Source organism: Notolabrus celidotus, chromosome 19 (genome assembly GCF_009762535.1).
Source record: "Notolabrus celidotus isolate fNotCel1 chromosome 19, fNotCel1.pri, whole genome shotgun sequence".
Taxonomy (NCBI): domain Eukaryota; kingdom Metazoa; phylum Chordata; class Actinopteri; order Labriformes; family Labridae; genus Notolabrus; species Notolabrus celidotus.
Genome location: NC_048290.1, coordinates 13,890,307 through 13,914,437, shown reverse-complemented (window position 1 = coordinate 13,914,437; position 24,131 = coordinate 13,890,307). Strand labels below are relative to the sequence as shown.

At 39.7% G+C, this 24,131-nt stretch overlaps 1 protein-coding gene across 1 annotated transcript in view; it reads right to left on the bottom strand.

Annotated features, from left to right (window-relative positions):
* Positions 1 to 5: 5 nt before the first annotated feature.
* The window catches only part of stxbp1a (syntaxin binding protein 1a), a gene marked incomplete at its 3' end in the record, with an annotated part of 53,874 nt that continues 29,748 nt past the window's right edge, over positions 6 to 24,131 (bottom strand). The window contains exons 5-21 of the mRNA XM_034710199.1: positions 14,131 to 14,180; positions 13,683 to 13,764; positions 13,520 to 13,596; positions 12,719 to 12,797; positions 12,185 to 12,288; positions 9,432 to 9,580; positions 8,563 to 8,647; positions 7,412 to 7,542; positions 7,153 to 7,260; positions 6,985 to 7,045; positions 4,831 to 4,896; positions 4,668 to 4,748; positions 4,228 to 4,366; positions 3,640 to 3,749; positions 3,309 to 3,410; positions 1,983 to 2,068; positions 6 to 36 (exon numbers count right to left, since the gene is read on the bottom strand). Of these exons, the coding sequence (XP_034566090.1) occupies positions 6 to 36; positions 1,983 to 2,068; positions 3,309 to 3,410; positions 3,640 to 3,749; positions 4,228 to 4,366; positions 4,668 to 4,748; positions 4,831 to 4,896; positions 6,985 to 7,045; positions 7,153 to 7,260; positions 7,412 to 7,542; positions 8,563 to 8,647; positions 9,432 to 9,580; positions 12,185 to 12,288; positions 12,719 to 12,797; positions 13,520 to 13,596; positions 13,683 to 13,764; positions 14,131 to 14,180 (1,541 nt within the window). The remainder of the gene's footprint in view (positions 37 to 1,982; positions 2,069 to 3,308; positions 3,411 to 3,639; positions 3,750 to 4,227; positions 4,367 to 4,667; positions 4,749 to 4,830; positions 4,897 to 6,984; positions 7,046 to 7,152; positions 7,261 to 7,411; positions 7,543 to 8,562; positions 8,648 to 9,431; positions 9,581 to 12,184; positions 12,289 to 12,718; positions 12,798 to 13,519; positions 13,597 to 13,682; positions 13,765 to 14,130; positions 14,181 to 24,131) is intronic.

Below are 24,131 nucleotides of genomic sequence, written 5' to 3'. Positions count from 1 at the left end.
GGTGTCTTGTTCTTGTGCCAGTGACCGTACCGAGCACTGCAGGAGCAAAAATACATTCCTCACAAAAGTTAATCATAATATCTTTTATTAAACATCACGGTCTAGTCTAATGTGTTCTGCTGTGTGTTGTCTTTGTCCATCATCAAACTGGACCCATGTTAGGAATAAGGGGTACTTAAACATGTAGTTTCTTTGATCCACAAATATAATATTTGTTGAGCTATAGCAATTTGTTTTACATGACTGCTGGCTCACAGGTCACTATGTAAGAGTGTACAGAGCATTGATATTTGCATTTATCAATTGATTATTTGCCAAAACCTGAAATATCAGATTTTGAAATATCTGAAATATCAACTGTTAAAATAAAAGCAGGCTTTGAGAACACTGTTATGACCTTAAACATTAACTAGTCCCCTTGCTTTTCCTAATTGAGCATTAAGCAGTTAGAAAGCAACATTAGCATCTTTTTTTGTTTTACTCGTGGATCTGGACCAAAGAGTGGATTAAAATAAAATGTGGATATAACCTTCAAAAAGTGAAGCCATCACCTACTATAGGTGTAGCAGAACGACATACATCCTACTGGCCAGCAGGGGGCGACTCCACCAATCAATAAAAGTCTGATGATATACAGGCTTATGAAAAAATTACTCGACTTCTCTTGTGATTTATTTCCTCAATTAGCATCCCAAGTTATATCACTGTTATCATGAATTGCAGATACACCTTGCTAACAAAGCTAAGGCTAACATTAGTTGCTGACTTTGTGTTCACAAACCGTTCTCCAGCTCTACCCTCTTCTGCAAGTACACACACTTCAGGCTGCTAAACTCAACATGGCCATGAACACAACACCAGACAGTAAGATGTGAATATGCCGTATCTCGGACGAATGTTCACACTCTGTTCGGCTCTGTTCTGAGTTTTTCCTCTCTCATTACGAGGTAATTCTGTCACTATTTTCACCAGAGAGTTCTTAATGTTGTCTTTCTGTTGTGCAGTGCCAGGCTGGTGGCCGATAGTGAAATCCTGTTGCTGCCAAAAATCACAGCTTAGAGCGGTGACAGTGAATCAAGGGTGATCTAGACTTGGTAATACTGGTTTGAGGTTTTGTCACTATAAGCCACCTCTATCATGTTGCACACACTCATTTGATTTAATGTTAGGATGAAAATCAGATAATTACTGTTTCAAGAGGAGAACCAAATAAGCTGATTTAAAGCTACTTCGCACACACAGTAAAAGATCATCCTCCTCTGCTTCAGTGGAGCTTTCCTTTGATTAACCTACATGTATCTTAATATGACTCTCATCATGCGTGCATGCGTGCGTTCGTGTGTATCTGTGTGGGGGAGGAACATCACATGAGTTAGATGAGCTTGTATAATGTGATGCTGAATCAATACACACACTAGCAGCTTCTACGCAGACTGGAGTTTAGAGATTACTGGGGCTCAAAGAAGCTTCATCACTCCCACTCGTGCACACATTCACATGCGTGTGGAACAGTTGGGAATATTGATGACTTGCATTAAGGTCAGCTTGCTCACATATTGGTGTAAAGTTTCAAAGTGTGATATCTGAGATGATATCCATGCTGTATAGGGAGGAGGAAGTTACAGCTGTGATTGTGTTTGGATCAGAGTGGAAACTTTCCTTTCTGATATTTCAGATTTATAACTGCAGAAATATAAATCCAGACTTTTCAATGTTAGAATCATAAGATGCTTCTGTCTCCTGTTCCATCCTTACTCTTGGATCTGTATAAGGCTCACTAACCTGCAGGTCATCAGCAGAACCTCCATGCTGTCTTTTTTTCAAGTATTGATCCATTAAACCCATCTCCTTTCCCAAACGACTATTGATCCAACACCATTATTTCTGTCTGTTTGATTTAACACGAGCGACGTCCATGCAATCCAACACATGCCGCATTGTGTACATTTGTACACAGAGATGTGTTTACACTGACAAACTACCTGACTGCAGTGGTGCTGAAGGAGGCCGAGGAGCGGGTGGAGATGTAGGGGTAGTGCTTGGTGTCCAGCTTATCATCGATAGCATCCTGCAGGGGGACAAAAGAACAGAGCATGTGTGTATGAACAATAATGTCTGTGTATCACACAAACACACCTTGATTGGGGCTTCACAGTTGTGGCATGTCTCTTAGCAACCGTTAGTGGCTCGATTGTTAGGAAATAGGCTGTATGCATATCAGGGGCTAAATATATCTGATAACAACCAAGCTGGAATAACAAATATTTGACACAGGGGGCTGCTGGTGAGCGTCCATCAAAATAACAAGGAAATAATCAGAAAAAATCAAGTTTGTTGTTTTTGGATGAAACTTTATGGTTACTTTTTTTAAAAAAAAGTCTGCAGGATGAATCTCAGAAAAATCTTATCTTAAAAAAAAAATCAGACTCTTACTTTGAAAAGTGAAAAGTGACATCAGTGACAGCAAAAAATACCTACATAGATTTACATCATGGAAAAACTGTCATTTTCCCTGAGAGTGCAATACGGAAAGTTTTACCAGATTCGGACCAAATAGACTGAGTCTGTGAAACAGAAACGAAGATCTGACTTTGTTTAAAGCGATCTGTACTTTGTGACAGCTTGAGAATCACAAGAAGGGAGCTCCCCTGTTCTTTTGTTTATATGTTATTGCAATGCAGTGGCGGTTCTAGACCAATTTTACTGGGAGGGCCAGGCTGGGGCCAAGGGTGTTGTCAGAGGGACACATTCAACCCTGACAAAAGAGACTGAGAAGGGCGAGGACCGGCTGAAAACAAACTGGCAAAACATCAGTGCATCTCTATATACTAGACATATATACTACTGTGTACTATATCAAAATGCAGACTGGCAGCAGCTGTTTGGCTGTCTACACTAAACATGAGTCCTTTAGCGCTCTAAGGGACTGGAACCAAGTGCCACAAGCATGTGTTGCACCTGTAACATCGGTGTGATACCAAAGCTTTTTTTATTGTATAATATTATTTTGGTGTGGAGGGGGGGCCAGAGGGGGGTCCAGGTTCAGTTTTACAGGGGCACTGGCCCCTGTTGGCCCCTCCTCAGAACCGCCACTGTTGCAATGGAAACAAAAAATCTTGGAAAGGCAACATGGACGAAAACAGTCAGACTATATACGATCACCTTCACCAATTCATGGGGCAGGGCTGATTATACGATGGATAATATTTACAGCGGACTAAAGAAAGGTATTGAGTGCAAAAAGTCAAAGATATTGTATTACTGTGCTTTTGCAAATTAAAATAAAATTTTAATTAAAAAAAACATACCTCCATGATGTCTTTGACCAGTGGCGTCCAGCGGGACAGCTGGTAAGTCTGCTCGCTCACGCGCTCCTTCCTGTCCTGCTTCTTTCCTCGGCGGAGGGTGGACTTATGGAGGGAAGAGGAGAGAAGGTGAAACGCAGAAAGAGTAAAAGGGTTAAAAGTAAAGATAGTGTGAAGAAGTTGCCCAGCTCCTTCACATGAGTTAATCTTTATACAGAGTATAAAAGAGGACATGCTGCAAACACAGGTGAGAAAAGGGAGGAAGACTCGGAGGCATCATAAACAAAATAAGACAGAATGAAAGAGAGGGAGTGGCTCTCTGTTGGGATCTTACATCTGTGATGATGGGGACTCCCAGGTTAGCCATGTTGGTGATGATCTCACTGTCCTCAGGGGGGATCTGAGCGTGCTGGATCAGTTTGTTCAGGTTCTCCTCTGTAATGCCTGAACACACACATACACACACACACACAAGTTCACACTTTTCATATCTTATAACTGAAAATGTATGTTCACATTTAACATGTCCAGATTGTTTTGGGATGAAGCGAAATTCATGTTCTACAACTAATGTACAAGAATCAAATAATTCTCCTACTGATACTAAAAATAGTCAATGTGTACTTCATATATATCCAGAAATATAAAGTGCTCCTAGCAACAGTGTGCGGGATTTAGATGTTCTAGCATTGAGGTTTATGATTAAACTGACAACTGCTTTGCTAACCTCAGCTTTCAAGGGTGAAAGGAAACCTCAAGACCACTTTAGCCCCAGTGCTTGGTTTGTGTTCTCTATGCTGCGGTAGGAAGATGTTCATGGTTGCACTGAACACACGGTGAGAGCTCATTCTAAATAGTCTTGTAAATACAACCACAAAACATTAATGTGATATCTCCATGTTGCCTTCAGTGGCTTCCTTACCGTTCTTGAGGAAAATGTAGAGCAGGATGATGCGGATCTTGTCGTACGTGCTGACGTTGGCATCCAGCAGGATAGGCACGATGGCTCTCATGGGGTCTTTGATCTTCTCGCCCTCAGCATCTGTGCCCATGGCCAGATCCTACGACAGAGTTTGTTTCATTCAAAACACTCTAGTTTATTTTTAGGAGTTGAGAAAATGTTTTAATACCTGACCGCTTTAAAGATCTATGTGGAATTTGTCTGAAAATCTGTTCATTTAAGATAATTTCTCCTTTCAGTTTTACTCTTACTCTTTAATTTCCCCAGTAATCTACTCTTATGTCCTTCTTTTCTTTCCACTGCTATCATCTCCTGTCTGTTTCTTTTCACCAAAGTGCTTTTCCTCATCCCTCTTTCCTCTCTTGACCTCTTCCTTTCTCACCCCTGGCCCTCCATCTCACCTGTTCCACACGGCACAGCTTGTCCACTGTTCCTTGGTAGTGCTTCATGCAGTCCTCAGCCAGCTGCAGATGGGTGGAGTACTGAAAACAAAACAGAGCATGCAGAGTCAACATACACATTCATACACATAGAAAAACCCAGCACACACTCATGAACACACACCTTGCTGAGCTCCTTCTGGTACTGAGGCATCTTCTTCAGCATCTGGGACAGATCCCTCATTGTGGTCTGTTGAAACAAAGCAAAAAGGAGTTATCACTGATATTTCAGCAAGACAGTGAACAACATCTATTGTACCCATCATGTAAATTAGCACTCCAATATCATTATTGTTCAAACTGTATCAACTAGCTTTTTGTAATTCCTATTTTTGAGATATATTGTCAGTATAACACTTTTCAAAACATCTTAAAAACATGACATTTTCTTTCTTTTTTAGTAAAACCAAATATGTATTAAGTAAAAAAAACAACCTTCAAATCAATTGATAAGATGGAATGACTGATAATAGGATGTCGTTAATACATCTAGTGAGAATTTACCTTTATGAAAATATATATCCAAATGTCTCAATTCTAAAATTACTATTCATTTTTCAGTCATATAAATGAACTGACCCTTCTTTAAAATTACACTTTAAGGAACAGACATATAAGCCAAGAGAAAGGACCAGAGAAAACGTAAATACATAATATAAGTAAAGTAAATAAAATAAATAAAGTAAAATAAATACAACAATAATAACAATACTGACAATAAAACATACTTTAACAATATGAATACCTGTAACACTTAGAAATCTGTAGCAATGAACCAAGGGGATGGTAGTTTGCATTTATCTTGTGAATTGTAATCTAGCTGTTGTTGTGTACTCTATATACATTTTTGCCAAAGTCCTTTGAATGTATCTATTTCCAATCTAGTCAAAAAAGTCTGTTTTTCCATGGTATAGATCATTCATGTCCAAAGTAGGGCCGCCAATTGTGGCCCAAGGTCCATTTATTTATGGCCCCAAGCTTCCATTTTAAAACGTGTTATTTATAGTAAAGAAATGAATCACCTTCTGAATCATTAGTACATTTGCAGTTTCTTTGAAGCGCACAGACAAAACTAAAGTCAATCCAGAAAAGTCTCAAAAAGCTTCATATGGACTACTTGTATAAAACTTGCATAAAAGCCAAAGCACTGGGAATTTTGCAAGACGGCAATAAAGGAGAAATAAAATAACTCTTTAAGTTGACAGGTTTTCAAATTAATGTTTTTATCATGATGTGAGAATGTTCTTGATGAACTCTAAAAGTTCAGAAGACATAAAAGAGGACACAAGACAAGATCAAAATTATGAAATTGTACAGAAAAGGCTAAATTTGGTGCATAAAAAAGGTTTAGAACTCAGGAAAATTGTTATTTTATTCTTAAAATGTTGTCTGCTGGTCAGAAAAGTCTTAAAAACAACATGAAAAGGAAGTGATGAAATCCAGATTGTGATCCTGCCATAGGAAAATAATGAGACAATATTTTTTCCCACATTGCCCGAACCTATTGAAAAACAACGTTTTATATAACGTTTTGCTGGTTACTGTTTTATTGAAGAATTGTAAAAAAAAATGTTATTAAATAGATATTTCATATATAACTTTTAGGATTCCAAAGTCTCAGTAGGAGCCACTGGCCCTGAGGTATTCTGACAACAACATATTATGTGGGCCTCTTTGAAAAAAGTTTAGACACCCCTGGTATAGATTATTTGCATCACTGCAGCCCAAACCTTACCATTTCTGCGTTACTGTTTAATTAATTAAGCCATGTTAAGACTTAATTAAAGGACAACCCCAAAAGATATGAAAGTGATAAGCCCTCCCCTCTCCGCACTTCCTCCAACACCTTGTGTCTTTATACTTTTGTTGTGATGGCGTAATGAAATACCTTGTGATATTCTTCCAGCCAAATTCTCTCCACGAGAGGGAGCAGGTTGTTTTCCAAATTTGCTCATTTATCTCTTCCCACTTATCCACTGATAGCATAATATTTTATTCTTTCTCCCACTTCTCTTTTATATACACAGAGTCATTTCCTTTTAGATCTTCCATGCAAGTATATCGTTTGGATGTTAACTTCCTGCCTGTCTGTGAATCAAATGCTGAAATAAACATTTTAAAGATTCCCAATTCCACCTCCTCTCCACAATTATGTCCACAACTATAATTTTCTCTGACTAATGTCTCAATTGTAAATATTAGTAAAAATCCTGGTTCTTTAAATCATACTGATCATCAACTAGCTTTTATATATTTCCAGTAGCTGCCTCCTCAGTACCTTTTCCCCGGTGTTCATCCTCTTGCTGGCAGAAAACTCCTTCAGCTGGCGTGTCACTTCCCTAATGACAGAGAAGCAGTTAGACGGAGGAGTTTTCATGGATGGCTTTTTATCGGTATGAAAAGCCACAGTGAAAATAATTTCTTAAGTATGAAGAAAGGTACTTACTGGGACACCTCAGCTATGTGTTTGTGTCTCAGGCTCACCCACAGGTCATCGTCTTCATGCAGCAGAACCTCCTTCTCACGAGAGTCTCCAATGCCACTGGTATCGTACCTGCAGGAACGAGACAAAGGGAGTTGATTGAACGGCACTAATCTAGAGCCACACTTGTGATATTTTATAAAGAATAATTCTATCTGCTTCAGCTTCAATAAAATATATCATAAAAGGTAATTCTTCTGCTTTGTCATGTTCATTTTCATACTTGTAGACGTCGTTCTCAATGGGCAGCAGGTCGTAGCCCATGGCCTGGAAGGTGAGTTCATGCAGGACGGGGGAGACGGGGTCAAAGCCCCTGTCCAGGATGATCAGCTGTGAGCGAGCCTTATCTGGACCCTACAAATGCAAGGCAGCTTTATTTGTATAGCACATTTCATACACGAGGACAACTCAATGTGCTTTACATTAAAACATTAGAAGCATTGGAAACATTCAGACAGGCATAAAAGAGCACATTTAAAATGACAAATATTATAAAACATAGAAAAGAAAAGGAAATTAGAATATATTACAAAATCTTATTAAATGTTGCATTTAAAGCAAGTTAAAATAAGCTAAGATAGGAAGGCATTGGCAAATAAAAAAGTCTTAGTCTTTGATTTAAAAGAGGTGAGAGTTGGAGCAGACCTACAGCTTTCAGGGAGTGTGTTCCAGATATGTGGTGCATAATGACTGAACGCTGCTTCACCATGTTTCGTTCTGACTCTTGGGACTGAAAGCAGACCAGTACCTGATGACCTCAGAGGTCGAGGTGGTTTATACAGTAGTAGCAGATCAGCAATGTATTTTGGGCCTAAACCATTCAGTGCTTTACAAACCATCAGCAGGATTTTAAAGTCTATTCTCTGACAGACAGGAAGCCAGTGTAGGATTCTAAGAACTGGAGTGATGTGGTCTACTGTTTTGTTAGGACTCGAGCAGCAGCATTCTGTATGAGCTGCAGTCGCCTGATGGACTTTTTAGGGAGTCCTGTAAAGACCCCGTTACAGTAGTCTAGTCTGCTAAAGATAAATGCATGGACAAATTTTTCTGCATCCTGCTGAGACATAAGTCCTTTAATCCTTGATATATTCTTAAGGTGATAGTAGGCTGACTTTGTAATTGTCTTAATGTGGCTGCTGAAATTAAGGTCTGAGTCTAAGACCACACCAAGGTTTCTGGCTTGGTTTGAACATTTCATCTTTGCAGATTGAAGCAGGGCAGTACAAAGAGAAAGATACATAGACACAGGGATGAAAGGAGCAATAAGATACACTTAGACACAGAGATCAACATTTTGATGCATTAGGTGAAAAATAAAGCAAACTATTGAACAGGATTCTGGAGGGACCACAGTATAAACCTCCCGAGGCTCACCTCTCCCATGGTGGGGTCATCAGCTTTGTAGGCGTCCAGTTTGTCCTGAACCAGCTGGGCCAGGGTGGCGTTGTCTTTGTACTCACTGACAGAATGACAGATAGACGGGAGGGTGGATGAATAAGTGGTCAGGTGGAGAGATATTTGGGAACATATGGAGGCAGACAAAGACAAACAGGAAGAGGAGAGAAACCCTAATTTAAGCAAGACAGAAACTTCTGTTTCAATAAAACACTTAGACCTTTGAGCGTTGTAGTTCCCAAAGGATCTCCAGGGTGAAATATTCATTTTGGCAGTTATGCAGAATCAGTGCTGTGAGCATTATATTCAAAACGTACATCCCTTTAATGCATTTAGTAAGGTATGACCCCCTTTATCCTGATGCATAACTACATGACTCCTCAGGCTACCATCTTTTAACATCACACATCCTACTTTATACAGTCTATGCACACATCCCACTTGCTGTAAATCTGTGCCGGACGCTTTTACAGGCATCAAAAATAACAATACAGTAATGATCAGTCTTCACCCTGATGGCCTTGTTTGCTTATGTAGTTCACATAGAAACATCAGCATCAGTTCGACTCTTTCATAGAGAGCTACAAACTTCTTACAGGATCTTTGAAAGGAAACGTGTTGACTAGCACTGATAACAGATGCAGTTCAATACCTCTTTAGCTCGTGAAAAGAAAGTGGATTATTTTCTCTAGTTTTTAGGGAAATTATTATTTTTCACTCTATAGTTTGATGCATTCAAGTAGTTGATGCCGAATATGTTCAAATAAGCCTCTACTTCAAAGTGTGATTTGTTTCTGTAACCAGCCTTTACCCTCAGCTGCATCTAAGCAGCGCCCCCTGCAGCTCACCCTCGGTATCTGACAGCAGGGTACTCCTTCAGGGTGGCACAGAGCGTTGCAAGCTGCTCGGCCAGCCTCTCCATCACAGGGTTCTTCTGCTGGGTCTTGTGGGGGCTGTAGAAACTGTGGAAGGCATCTGCATTGTCCAGAGAGTACACCTGCACACACAGAAACAGCTTGTGAGCTTCTTCCTTTCACCAATCTTAGATTTACTTCCTTCTAAACATTTTTAACATAAGGTGCAAAAATTCCACAATTGAGACACATTTTCCACGTGTCTCAATTGTCCTTTTTAATCTCCTGTGTCCTCTTGTTCCCCACTTCCCCGGATCCTTTTTCCTTTTCTCTTTTTAGGGTTGCACTGATTGAGAAAGTCAGCTTCAGCTTGATCTGAGGCAGACATGAGGCGTATATCTGCTACTGAAATAGGTATATGCCAAATGAATTGCCAATAGGTTGATGTCTGTCAACATGTCTTATACTTCACTGATATATCAATGCATCTCATCAGTAATCCTTCCAACTTTATCCCTCTTCCTCTTCTCTTTTCTCACCTCTGAACTGTTGCTACAGCATTAATATCATTGCAATCCCAATTGCAATGTGAGAATGTGCAATTGCATAACCGCACTAAAGGCTGCGATTTCAATAAATGTGTCCGTCAACATAACAACCTCTCCAGTGAGAAGGAGCGTGACCAGTAAGCCAGCACTGGACATCTGCTGTATGGGAATATCTTGGATTCAGTTGAACAGAAAGACGTGCTGAGCAATACTTGCAAAGTTAAAGTGAACAGAAACACACTGCTCATATATGAGATGATTTTCTACAGAAATTCAGGAGGGTAATTATCGCTGTTTTATTACTCTGAGTGATTTATTGTTAGAGAGACGTTTGTGTTGATGTTTCCATCAGAAAATATCTGATCAATATTCCTGTCCTCAAACGAGTCGTTTCTAAATGCGGTTCTGTTGATCCTTGAAGCCGTTATGAGGGAACACAACCAATCTGACAACACCTGAGAAAGCACATAGGAAAGCATGACGAGTGCATGTGAGTGAAGGCCCCGGGTAAGTAAACACAAAGAGACAGCTAAAGGTCATCAAAGCAGAATAAAACCACAGCAGAGCAAAGAGTCTCAGGGGTCAGTTACACCTGGTTTCAACATACTTCCTGGGTGATCAGATCAGATGTGGGTAGATCTGAGTGCAAGTGCTCACACTTTACATTAACATGCATCTCAAATGAGTCTCCAGTGAGCTTTGGTTCATATTCAGAATTCAAAATCACCTGAACATCATTCCTATTTTTGCATTTTCAAAAATCTAAATGTACTTAATAATGTTTTATTTATTTTAATTGAGAAGTAATAGTAATAATTAATCTCTGTATGCTTCTTGATAACCAAGCAAGTAGACTCGTAATACCATTTATTATATCACAATCGCACAATTTTACAAAATCCTGCAGCACTTCTCTTCATCAAGTTATTGTCATCCTCTCTCTTACTCCTGCCTTGTTTCCTCTCCTTCCCTCACCCACTTCTTAAATGTTAATTTGCTACAGTATCCCTCTTCCCTCTCTCCTCCCCTTCCCTGTAATGTCTCCTCTACTCTGTCCTTATTTCCTCTCTCTCTCTTCTCCTTCTCTCCTCTCCTGCATCACTCCCTACCACTCCCTCCTCCCACCCCATCTGTCCAGAGTCACGTGACCCCGTTTTACTGCTCTGCAGAAGGGTCCCTGTGTGTGCCTGGCTACAATTGGTTATCTCATGCTGTATGGATCCTGACTCATCCAATAGGGTGAGAGCATGAGTGCGTGGGCGGGGTTATGAGGCAGCACTTTGCCTGAAGCAGAAAACCACTGAATCTGAATTAATCATAGTAGACAGGAGAGGAGCAAAGCATTGTGGGCCAAACAGCATCTTCAGATAGTGAGAGAGACAGGGATGGACAGAAGGAGAGATGTGGGAGATGGATAGAGAGAGAAGGGGGAGGCTGGGGGACGGGGGGGGGGGGGGGGACGGGGGGTGTAGGAAGAACATGCTCGGAGGAAGGGAAAGAACAAATATAGATAAGGTGAAAAAATAAAAAGCTTCATGAAGAGCAGAGACAGTGAAAGCAACAAAAGCAACGGAGGGGGGGGGGGGACGACAAAATATACAAAAAAGATAAAGAGAGGAGGAGAAACATGATGGAGGCAGGAATTCAGAAAGATAGCAAGGGTGGAGCTGCAGTAAGGGAGGAAGAGCGATTCTAAATGTGAGTCCTTCTCGAGCAGCCTGGCAGTAAACACGGTGACTGATGAGTCAGCAGTTCTGAGCCAAGCGGACACCTGAGTGTAAATTTGTGTTTCTTTCTCTTCTCTCTGTCTCTTTTTATCCATCCCCGACTCCAACAACCTCTCTGTTACTATTCCTGTCTCTGTCCTTTACAGCATCGCTCTCCTCCTACCCGTCTTCATCGATCTCTCTCTGCCCCTTGCTCTCGCTCTCTCTCTCTCTCTCTCTCTCTCTCTCTGGTTTTCACTCACAGTCACAAATAAACAATGAAAAGGAGAGAGCTCATATGTCTTGTCCACTATGAGGAGAAAGGCGAGGTGAATAATGGCAGGAGAAGCAATACAGGTGCCTGATGAGTAAAATCATGTGTTTGTTCACAAAGACAGGAATAAGCATTTTGCACTGTAGCAGGATTTCTGTACCAGCACCACTGAAGCGATTATTTCCAAAGACAGTTGGTCGTGCATGGCTCGTTGTTTACCTGTGACTCGTAGGGCAAGAAGGCGATGTTGATCTCCGTCAGAGTCTTGGTGCTTTTGGAAGCGCGGCTCTTCACCAGCTCATTGAAGAGAGGATCAGGGCAGGCTGGAGAGAGGGAAGTGAGAGAAGAGGATTCTAAACAGCTCCCCAAAATGTGATCTTGTTTGCTTCATAGAGAAATACACTGAAGCAGCACTGAACACTTTCCTGTCCGCTGTTATCAAATGTTTGCTCATGGTGGTTAATGTTGGGTGTCTGTTTAGTAGTAACAAGACTACGGTCGAGACCTGCTCTCTTTGAACAGTATAACATTAGCTTTAAATTGGTGCTACACGGATCTGGTGGAGTTTGGCCATCAGCCTGTTTCTAGAGCAGCCGGAATTTAGTCTGAGAATTTCCAATAAGGCGAACATCATCTTTGGGCTTTAGACGGCCTCTTCAGAAAACAATGAGTATGTCAGGGTTTTACAGTCTGAGTTTAAACATTGATTATATTACAGTAATGCTGGAGCATGTTTTATGTGAATATACTCACAGTCAGTGAAGAAAACATGGGATGCCTTGTATTTAGCTGAATGAGGGTCTTTGAAATCTGCAATGAGGGTTTGGACGGACTGAGGAGAGAAGAAGAGTTCATGAACACAGTATACATCAATCAGTGTTCACTCTAATTCCTTTAAGCTTTAATGATTTGATGATTGATTTGGAATTATGTTAAAATGAACTTCTGCAAAAAAAATAACATTTCAAGCATCTTTCAAAAACTCTGATCAACCAGGCAGGATAAAATCAAAGAACTGACAAACTAAGGTCAACGAAAAAATTATTTAACATTTACTAACAACAAATAAAAACACATGAACCACCCTGAGAACTTTCAAAGCATTTATTTCAAGTAATATTTCACATCCATTGATTCATTTTTTTGATTCATATAATTTAAGCAAACCATGTAGTCTGTGCAAACATTGCGTTTTGTTCTCCCCTGAGAATCTTTACTGAGTATTATCTTTAAACTGTAGATCTTCTCCAACATGATTTTGTAACTGTTCTTTGTGATAAGTATGATTTGTCTTTTAAATATATTTAATGTCAATTAATGAGAAACACAGACGTAGAGACCATGGAAACGAAGACAAGCATATGTGTGCTTTGCTCCAGCTGAGTCAACAGCCGAATGTTTGAGCTTGCAGCGGCTTCTCTGTTCTCTGTTCTGAAAACACAGACCTGCTGCCAACAACACGCTTCTGAATGTACAGTACGGGTTAAGAGAGTGAGGGAGTGGTGATAGAAAGAGAGAGAGGGTGAAGAGACAGAGACGGAAAGGATACTGTACCTTCTCTGTAGGTGTAATCAGGTAAATGGCCTCCAGGCTGGGAAGAGGCTCTCGTCGCTTGTGGATGTCCTCCACAACTACAGAAGAAGAAACAGACAGTTACATCAGAGCTCAAACACAAACTCAAACAAATGTGTTGTAAGCTGTGGCCTTCATCTCTTACTGGTGATGCCCTCTGTCATGATGTCTGTCATCTTGCAGCAGGAGGACAACATCCTCATGCTCAGCTGGTCCACGATCAGCGCCTAGAAATTAAGAAGTAACTGTATTAAACTATTTTACTTATCTTCACACAGAAGACAGAGACTTGCAGAAAACAGTATAATAGTGTCAATGAAACATTACTCAAATACTGGGCAGAAAGGAAATGCTGAGTAAGCCCAGACATACAGCAGCTCTGAATAACTAATGACTTGGCCAATGTTGTCTCACAGAATTTATAGTATCAAACAAATTCGCTAAATGGAATGATTGGCAAAGCTTTCACTTTCAAAAACAAACTACAGAAAGAAAAAAGAAGCTGCAGGGTTTGAAGTTACTTCACTCATCAGATTTCATCTCTGCAACACCCATAATTAGTTACTTCAGGGTAATTTCTTGTAATCTCTTACCTTCCATTCTCCCTTCTTCTTCACCTTCTTGATGACATCGTTCATAATCTCTGCAAAAGAAAAATCAAGAACTAATCAGGACTCTGACTGATGCATGACAGAAAATATGATTCAATGCATTGAGCCATCTGGTGATATTCATCATCAACACACATTTTTCTAAATATATATATATCTTCCTGCCCATCTCAACCACAAGGAGAACTGCACTGCAGTCTCTACTAAGAGATAAAATAACACTTGACTGTGTCAGACTTTTCGTCCATTAGTCCATCAGCTGTTCAGCTCATCCTTGTGGATCGCATGAACAGAGCACCATTGAACCAGTACTGATAATCAAGGCATTGTTTTGAAACTGCTTATAGACATCTACCATCAAGCCTTCTCAACGTCAGCCTCTAGAATACGGACTACAATAGACAGAAAACTGTAGGGAAAAAAAGCTGCATGCTTAAATCTCACACTGCCAGTCAAAAGTTTGGACACACCTTCTCATTCAATGTTTTTTATTTATTTTAATTATTTTCAACATTGTAGATTAATACTGAAGACATCTAAACTATGAAATATTCTGGTTTTACCATAATCTGGATTACAACAGTAGTCAAATAGGGCTATCCATTGTGTACTAACCCTACCTCTGAACAACACAACTGATGGTCTCAAACACATTGAGAAGGCAAGTAATTCTACAAATTAACTCTTGACAAGGCTCATGTTCATTAGAAACCATTCCAGGAGACCACTTCATGAAGCAGACTGAGAGAATACCAAGAGTGAGCAAAGCTGTCATGAAGGAAAAAGGGGGCTACTTTACAGAATCTAAAATATAAAACATATTCTGCTTTGTTTAACACTTTTTTGTTCATTAAATAATTCCATATATGTTCTTTCATAGTTTTGATGTCTTTGGTAATAATCTACAGTGTTTACAATCATTAAAATAAATACAAACCCTTGAAAGAGAAGGTGTTTCCAAACTTTTGGTAGTGTATATGAATATAGAGAGCAAATGTGAAGATCAAAACTCTTTGCCAACCAAAAAGAAAAACTAAAAAGATTCCACCCTGCTATAACATGTACATAATAACATGTACATAAACAAGGAGTTGTGGAGGCGCAAGAGGCACGGCTTGTAAACACACACACTCAGACATGAACATAGACATAGCACTGTTCTGCCATGCAAGTTCCCACACTAACCCCACTCCGCCTCTTTTACCACCTCAGAGAGAGGAGATCAGAAGTGGAATGATTTTGCTGGACCATTGCAGACAGGGGCATAAATATCTTGCCGTGAAATAGCAGCATGTCCACGCCTTCTTCATTTTAGCTTCACTTTTGTACAACAGGAGGAGGTGGAGATGTGCTGTTCATTGTTATACACAGACAATGGTTTGTGTTTCAGTAGCTGACCTGACTCCAATTCAACGAAACATTGAATAAAGCTGCAATAGAAAAAGCTTTATTTACCCTGCCCTTCTAGCAAAGGTCTAAATATGAACATCCCATAATGCAATTCCAACACTGGAGGACAGTAACATGCAAAGTACAAATGTAGCCTCCAACAAGGTTAATGATCTCCAGTACTGAGTAGAAACACAGGGACTATAGAGATTCAGTGGTCTCAAAGATCCATAGAGGAAAAATAATCCCATCCGCTGTGAGATCCTGCAGCGATGGTCAATTTTATTCAACGGTACAGACATTAGCCTGATCACTGTGCCAACATCTGCCAGGCGTATTAGGATCAATCCATTTAGGTTGAATTACTGTTTAACATCATGCTGGATAGCGATGAATGTAAACCACTAAGCGAGAGGCTACACAGATACTACTGGATTACCACAGATTAAAAAGGACTCTTGCAAAGGATAGCTCAACACACATCAAACACAGAATTCATGTCTTGGTTCACTTTTTTATTAACAGTTTTCAGATTCACTGACTCATACACAAACAAAGACACATCATCTTTTTATAACTCCAAAAGTGAGTGAGAATCATCCTGTTTTAAGTTTTCTGAAGTACTAAAGCATCCAGAAATATCTGTCTATACATTCAATGGATCAACGCAAACAAGAACTGTCGATAGCCGGCTTGACAAACTTTTAATGGAGTCAAACGTGGTCTAAAAATAAGGCTACAGATAATTAACCAAAGCATGGAAACACTACCTATTGACTTCCTCTGGAGCTGGACACTGACACTGTTAATCTGCTTAAAGTTACAAAGATTTAGCTTTACTGTCCCTCAAACTAAAGTACATGCTAGTACCTTAGTATTTATAAAATGAAAGTACAGAGGAAAGGATGGATAAGAAAAAGGGGCGAGGTCAATTGCAATAAGCATCACTCAGGGCCTTGAAATATGTGTGGATACAGCTCAAATGTGTGTTTTCCAAAAACTACAGACTGGCCCTTTAAATGCAGGAGAATTGGAGCCATACGACTGTAATGTGACCTAGTGAATCTTGAAACACCGAGACTCTAACCTGCACCTCCTCAGAGTCAGAAGAACTGTATCTGACCTCCTGAGGGACGGATGAACTTGGAATAGTCCCAGTATTATTCTCTCTAAATGACAGAGAGATTCCCCGACTCAGCTTCAGGCTATTTCCAACACCTTCCTCATTCTGTTCCTGATGCTGATGCGTCAGCAGAACAGTCGATGGCCGATGTAAACCAGATCACTGGAACAATAACTGAACAACATGGGCTCCTGTTTCATGAAGGACCAATGACTTTGACTGCAGGGCTGATGTATCTGCTGTAAATACTCAGTGTAGAATAACAGCTGTAAACATTGAAGGTGGTTCGGTGAAGTTTCAGAAAGCTCACTCTGAGACACTTCTAAGAACAAAAAGCTCAGGGGGTATCAGTCACACGTTTCCTTTTTCCTCTGCAGCTTCTGATGTGTTTCCTCTTGTATGTGCTGCAGTATTTTTAAGATAAAAGCAGCTCTATGCAGGTACTGAACTATCAAATAACTTTGCACTAAATGAATTATTTTACGAGATGCAAAACAATCCTGTTTAATTCAAAGTCTGTTGTATATTGATCATTAAAAAACAACACAGTATTTGTAGTAATTCACAATATGTGTTAGATAGTGAAGGCATATAGATGAAATTGAATCCTTACAGTCCCATATAAAGACATTTTTAGCTGTTTACAACTTATCCTAGTTGTTTTCTAAAGGTGCATTTCGACCAAGAGTTCCGGGGTCTTTTAGCCCCAGAATTACTTTCCCTGGAACTAAAAGGTTCCTGTGCCCCTATTGTTGTCTGCGTTTCGACCGCGGGCTGAAGTCCTGGGTGGATTGTGCAAATCAGGTCAGTGACGTATGGAGAAAAAAAATTATATTAAATAATATTTTGAAATCTTAATAATAAACTAAACTAGTATGCATTTCCAGGAACTCCCTCTGTGTTTCAACAACTGTGTAAACTCCACAAAAACCGTTACATTCAACCGAAAGTCCCGGGACCTTTGAAAAGTACTACCCCCCAAGCATGAACTAAATTTAGACCCTGGTTCCTCCAGTCGAAACGCACGTAGTTCAGGGGTAAAGTTCCTGCGGTCGAAAAAAGCCTTAAGTAAGGTTTGTATTCAGTTGCAGAAAATCACAGTCTGCCTCTGTGGGGGATCTGCAGACTTTCAGTTTCTGACCTTGTGATCCATGCAGTGATCTGGGTGGGCGGGTATGCTATGATAATAAGTTGATGCACTGATTGGCTGCCTCAATACAAATATGGCGAGTGCTCCAGAAGAACCTTCACCTGTACCAAGCTAAGTGTTGCCTTTTAGGAGGGTCTGTGTCGAAGCAAACCCAGATCCTCTTTGTTGAGGCAGTCCAAGGTGAAGTGGTTAGCACAAAGAAACAAATTAGCACCAACTGTAGTCAGCATGTTGTTGTTAAAACTAAAAAGTAACTTCTGTTTCTCCTTTCATCCTTCAGTGCTGCGACAGAATATCGATATTGGAGCATGGCAGTTGGCGTGTCTGGCCCTAACCCTTGAAATCTTGATTTTGCAACACAGATGCAAAACCAAAATAATATAGCAGGGAACAAAATGTGTTTTCAGCCTTATCCACTGCCTACAACTGGATTCAAAACCTTCAATGTAACTTCTCCATATTTCTATTTTTATCTCCTGGGAGGACCTTGACTCATGTCAGCACAGAATCTATGATGATAATAGTGGATGCTTCATTGTCGACTAAGGAAGAAACAGCTCTGTTGATTTTTCCTCTCTGACCTTCTAAAGAGGGACAACAATAGAGGAACCCACCAGTCAGACAGAAGGGAAGGGACCTGAGAAAACACAGCGCAACAGCTGTGTCAACCAAACAGGCAGAGTGGCAAACATGCACATGCACATGTACACGCACACACACATTCAGACACCTCATAATGATTCACATTAAGTTTAACAGGATACACATCCTCATGGAGGATAGAAGGAAAACAAATTCATTTTTCCCCTTAAACTGAAATACATATAAAAAAATATAACTGCTAAACACACTGTAACCAAATTAAAGTAAAAATCAGAATAAGGGTTTTGACCAATGCCAAAAATCCAACCGCACTCATTATTATCCAGAATAGGAAGCTGACTGGTTCAGTGACTGTGCTCATGATGCAGCAGTGAAGAACTGACAGTTTCTCCCTTTGACTCGAGCTTCCGCCCCCTTCAGGGACTTTCACTTATGAGTACATGACCCATTTTTTCTCTGGGTCTCAGCTTCACAGCAGCATCCCTCTCCAGAGAATGACACGGCTGATCTTAAAGAGACAGGCGGACTCTTCAGCAGGGCGCGAGCTGAAATACATCGACAGCCTTCAACACCCTTCGGTTCAGAGGCTGTTTCAACTGTGTCTGTATAAGAGGCTTTGAGCTTCACTGGAAGCCTCTGACCTTCAATGAAGCACTCCAATAAGCCACAAAGCCAGGTCTCTATCAGAGTCTATCAACAAAAGAATGCTGTGTAAAAGTGAAAATGCATTACAAGGTGTCACTGCAGGGTATACTAACGGATGAAGGAACAAAATGGAGGCCAATAAGAGAAACATGGACACCATTAATTTCTAATCTGGGACACATTTAGCTTCATATTGTGTTCTAGCTAAATCTGTAAATTAGACAAGATTGTTGAAATAATAAATGTAATGGATTAATTAATGGATGTAATCTGGATTACCAAAATTATATTAACGGTTTGAGTCAACAATTAAGTCTTGTCTTGTCTTGCTCCATGTATTTTATGTCTTTCTCCAAAGACTGTCATGTCATCTCCTTAAGTAGCTTTTAATCATTTTTAATCGTATGCTGCTATTTGTACTTTTCTTTTCCTTTTTGTTTGTGTTTTTGTTTTTCCTACCCCTTGTTTATTTTCATTTAATTTGACTTTATTTTATTATTTTTTTATTTAATCTTAATCTTTTTAGGGAGCCTTTTTAACATCTGGCAAGGGACTACAGATGTAAACAAGCCTTTTGGATAATTCTGGCATATTTACGAAAATGTTAATTAATATGCACGGTCCTTTTAAATGAAAAAAAAATAATTAAATCTCCTAGATAGATGATGACATCTGCTCTCATTTTTTTTCCAAACAAAAAATAAAAAATGTGATCACTTAAATGACTTGAAACTTCAAGAGGAATAGTTACTGGATTGATACAATGTAAAACTAATTAATATTTCATAACTTGATTTATAGTCAAATCGTGTTGAAAATGTGCGTATCAAAATTGATACAGCAGGTATTTATTTGGAGACCTGTCAATCTTAATTTTATTAAATTTCATACATTATTCATTCCATAAAGCAACATACAGTCTTTTTTATTATTTATGAACATGTTTAAATGACATTATCAGTAATATTAAGAGTAGAAATTGACATATTTATAACATATATTGTATTTTTATATATGCAACCTGCTGTTTAATGTTAATAGATGACTAGTTGAACGTTACAATGGCTCCCTAGTAAATAATTGTCTTTTGCTCATTGATTTCAACTAAAAATTTAACAATTCAGAGAAGAAATATACAATAAATTAGTTTTTTTTGCTACAGAATATGTATGACGTTTTCATGCAATATAGAAAAAAAAATGTAGGTTTGAAATTACTTTGGGAAAAATTTGAAGGAAACTCAAAGTTAGATTTTTTTTACACCAAAATGCCTTCAGTATCAAATATGATACACATTAAAACTCATATATGAAAACTGCTATATATCTTCATTTTTTTTTATTTGTCAGACGTTCCAATAAACACTCCAATTTCAAAGAATTAGAATTTTCTGGTTCAGGCTTTACAGGGTTAAGTCATTTTTAGTTTTTAATTAAACAAGTAAATTAAATGAAGTTAAAAACTAAATACAAACATATCACAGTCCAATCTCAAAAACCAGACCAAGTCTCCTTCACTGCCTGATGAGTCTGCAGCATCGTCAGACAGGCCTGCTGTTACATAACACCATAACCAGCCTCAACCAGCACAAGGAGGCTGTGAGAAAAGCCGAGGTGGTTGATAAAATGTTCGCCTCTCATGCTTCAATATATCAAGTCAAAGTCAGAGGTCATTCAGGCAGATGTCACTAAAACATGAAGTGCACTGATGTTGGCAACCTTTCCCATGACATTCACCAAGAGGTTGACGGGAGATGACGAAGAGGAGCAGAGAAGAGGATGACCCCTAAGACCCTGGCTAGCAGGTCTGTCTAAGTACTGTATGTTTATGGTAGTGGGATGATCTTCGGCGACGGTGATTGTTTAGTGTAGGCCAATGCAATTTCTATAAATGTTCCTTTATGGTGTTGGCGTGGCTGTGTTGAAGCATCAACTAACATTGGTGCAATAACAGAGAAACAATCAACATATTAACCTGCTGTAATCTCACAGAAGAGAAACTGTGATAGAACATGACAATAAACCAGATGCTTACTCAGAGTGGTTTGCACTACCCTTGAGAAACATATGGAGCTGTCAGCCACCTCTGACAGCTGACAGTGAGGAGCTTTAAGAGGGTAAACTCAGATTAAAAGGTGACCTCCGTCTCAGAAGTTGTCCCAGCAGAGACAAGAACTTTATTTGCCGCATTGTGTATCTGAAACTGGCAACAGACTGTGAGTGGCGGTTACCTGTGGCTCACCTGGATGTTTATGGGTTTTAAAGACTACGAGACCACTACTACTGACAAATGATGTGAACAATAACCAGCAAGTAAACGTCAGATGTTTCCTTCGCTCGCAGTTCGTCTTACACAGAACATATTCTACATACAAATGCAGCTTTAAGAATATTATTTCTGTTTTCTTATGTAATGGGTCAATAACAACCATTTGACTAATCAATGACTAGCAACACCTGGTGTTATAATACTCCTACTTCACACCCCCAGCTTGAATTCTTCTTCTAGGGATGATATATTCAAGCAGTCGTTTTTTAATAGAAAGCCACATTTTGTATTTTCATCTTGTATGATTCTGTAAGTGCTCACCTCATAAGGTTTTTTAATATGTGGGAGCAGCAGGAGCAGAGGCTTTTTGTTTTAAAGTTAGAGAGCTGGTGCCAGAGACTCTTTAAAGTAATGAGGAAATGTTGATTAAGAGTGAAAGGCAGGGTTGGTCTAGACGCTTTGCCTGGGGAGGCCCAACTGTGGCACTAACTTATGCAGCCTTAGAGAGGGGGTATTGTGCTTTAATCAGGCTTTGTGCTGTCCCTCTGATTCCAATTGGTCAGAACCTGATACAAATTGTAATCAATTCTCAGTAGCAAAGGGAAGAGTGGTGCAGCATCCTGTCTGCAACCCAGGCAGGAGAGCTAGTGAGTTCATCTGTAAGTTGCCATTAATTCTAAGTACGCTAAACCAAGAGCGATAATAACAACAATGCTAAAAGATAAATCTTGTTTATGTTCAAAGGTGAGTCAACTGCAAAACTCAGACAGGAAGGAGAGCTGAAAGAGGACGGAGTATTAAAAACTGCAGTTCATCAAGTGTCCACTTGAGGCTGGCTCTGGAAGTACCGGAAACCACATACACACCAATTCAAAAAAGCTGATATTTACAGCAGAAATAAACATGTTTACAGCCTGGTACAAAAGATGAGTGTAGTCTGGATAGCTCATTCCTCGATCGGCACACACTGTACGGGGGGTGAATTTTTCATAACGGGGCATTTTCAAAGATATTAAGATTATGAGTTTTCCATTACTGTATATCAATATCTAAATAAAATAAATCATATTCAAATCCGTATTTTTGTTTCAACTTGTTTGTGTTTTCAATTAGAAAAAAGGTAATAAGCAGGATAATGTATAGTGAACGGGTGGTAATGCAAATCAGAATCTGGACAGTGTGAGCAGGACACTAATGTGAAGCTGAGGGGTCTTGACTCACCCTGAGAGGATTCTTATTTTCTTCTTCACTTTACGTTATCCCTTACTTGTTGTGTATCCTGCACAAAAGTGCAAACAGTATGACTTAAATTAAATCAAATATTATTCAGGAAAAATAAGCTCATATGCTGAATACTCTTTTGAGGAGAATTGAGGAGCATGAGTGGCTCTCTGGGGTTGTATATTATTCATTAAATGGTTTGTTGTTCCTGCTGACCCAATAATGCAGGTGACTACGATGTGGGTGTAGGTCAACAGTCTTCTGCAGCTTTAAATCACTGTGCCTCTCCAGAGGACTTAAAGTCACTGAAGCACACATTATGAGCAATCAAAATCCCTAATTAATCTAATCTCTTTTAAACACCCCATTCTGATTCAAGATATAACTCAATATGAAAAATAAAGATCTCTGTGAACACTGTTTTCATAGGTTCATTGTTTTTAGGCTCTATTACAAAAATAGCAGACGAGAAAACTGGAAGATAACACCAGCTAAATATTTAATAATTAATTACGTCCTTGCTTTATCTTATATTTGAGGAATGTACAGAAAACATCCAGACAGGGCTTTAAGTGCACCTGGAAGAATCACCTCCCAGAAAACCTGGAGAACAGAAACTGCAGACAAAATATAATAGACTGAGGAAGGAAGTTATCCTCTGGGGTGCCGCAGGCTGTGTCAACCTGGCTGAAGCTGTGTCTGTAGCTCTGATTGCTCCGCAGTCTCATCCAGCTCAGCTGTGCTGGTAACATACAGCATTAAAGCCCAAGCCACTATCACCTGGAGGGGTATATTAAATTCCCTTACAGTTATGAGACAGACTTGACAAATCACCTTCACACCATGCAATTTGGTCTCTTTTTGTCCTCATTAATCCATGCTCTCTCCTTTGTCTGTGCCATCCAATGAGGGGCCATCTTGAGTGACGCTGCACCGTTCTATAAGTAGATATTTCTGTAATAAATATGTCTGCACTGTACATGTGTGCATGTTTGTAGAGGAGGGATGGTGTGAGCCGTTACGTGCAGCTGAGAGGAGTGGGAGGAGGATGTGTGCCAGCTCTGACACAGCACTCTTCCTCGATGTAAGAGAAGGAGACTTCATTAAGATCATGAGGCAGAGTAACCTTGTATTAGAAAGCTCTATTTCAGTCGGCCCTGCATACTCTGTGACCACAGCTGAATGACATTTCAGGATGGATTTGTTTGGCGCCCTGTGTGACTGCAGTGTGCATGTGTATTAGTTCTATGTGTGTGTGATTTACAGAGGCCCAGGGGCTGCAGTCACTGCGTCAGACACTGAACCCAGACGGGTGTGTGATGCCGAGGTTCAGTGATGCTTCCAAGGTCAACGGAGAGCTTATCACGTGCATGTGTGAGTGCATGTGAAACTAAGTGCGTGCATGTGTTCCTCCGTTTCACCTTGCTCCTTTCTTCATACACACAAAGACCCTAAACAGAGACAGATCCTTCAATGTAAAAGGACACTGAATCATTACATATGAGATATTAAAAGGAATATTTCAATATTTTGTTAAAGGCTATTATTTCCTCCTTTTTAAGATGGAATAAGAACATAAATGTC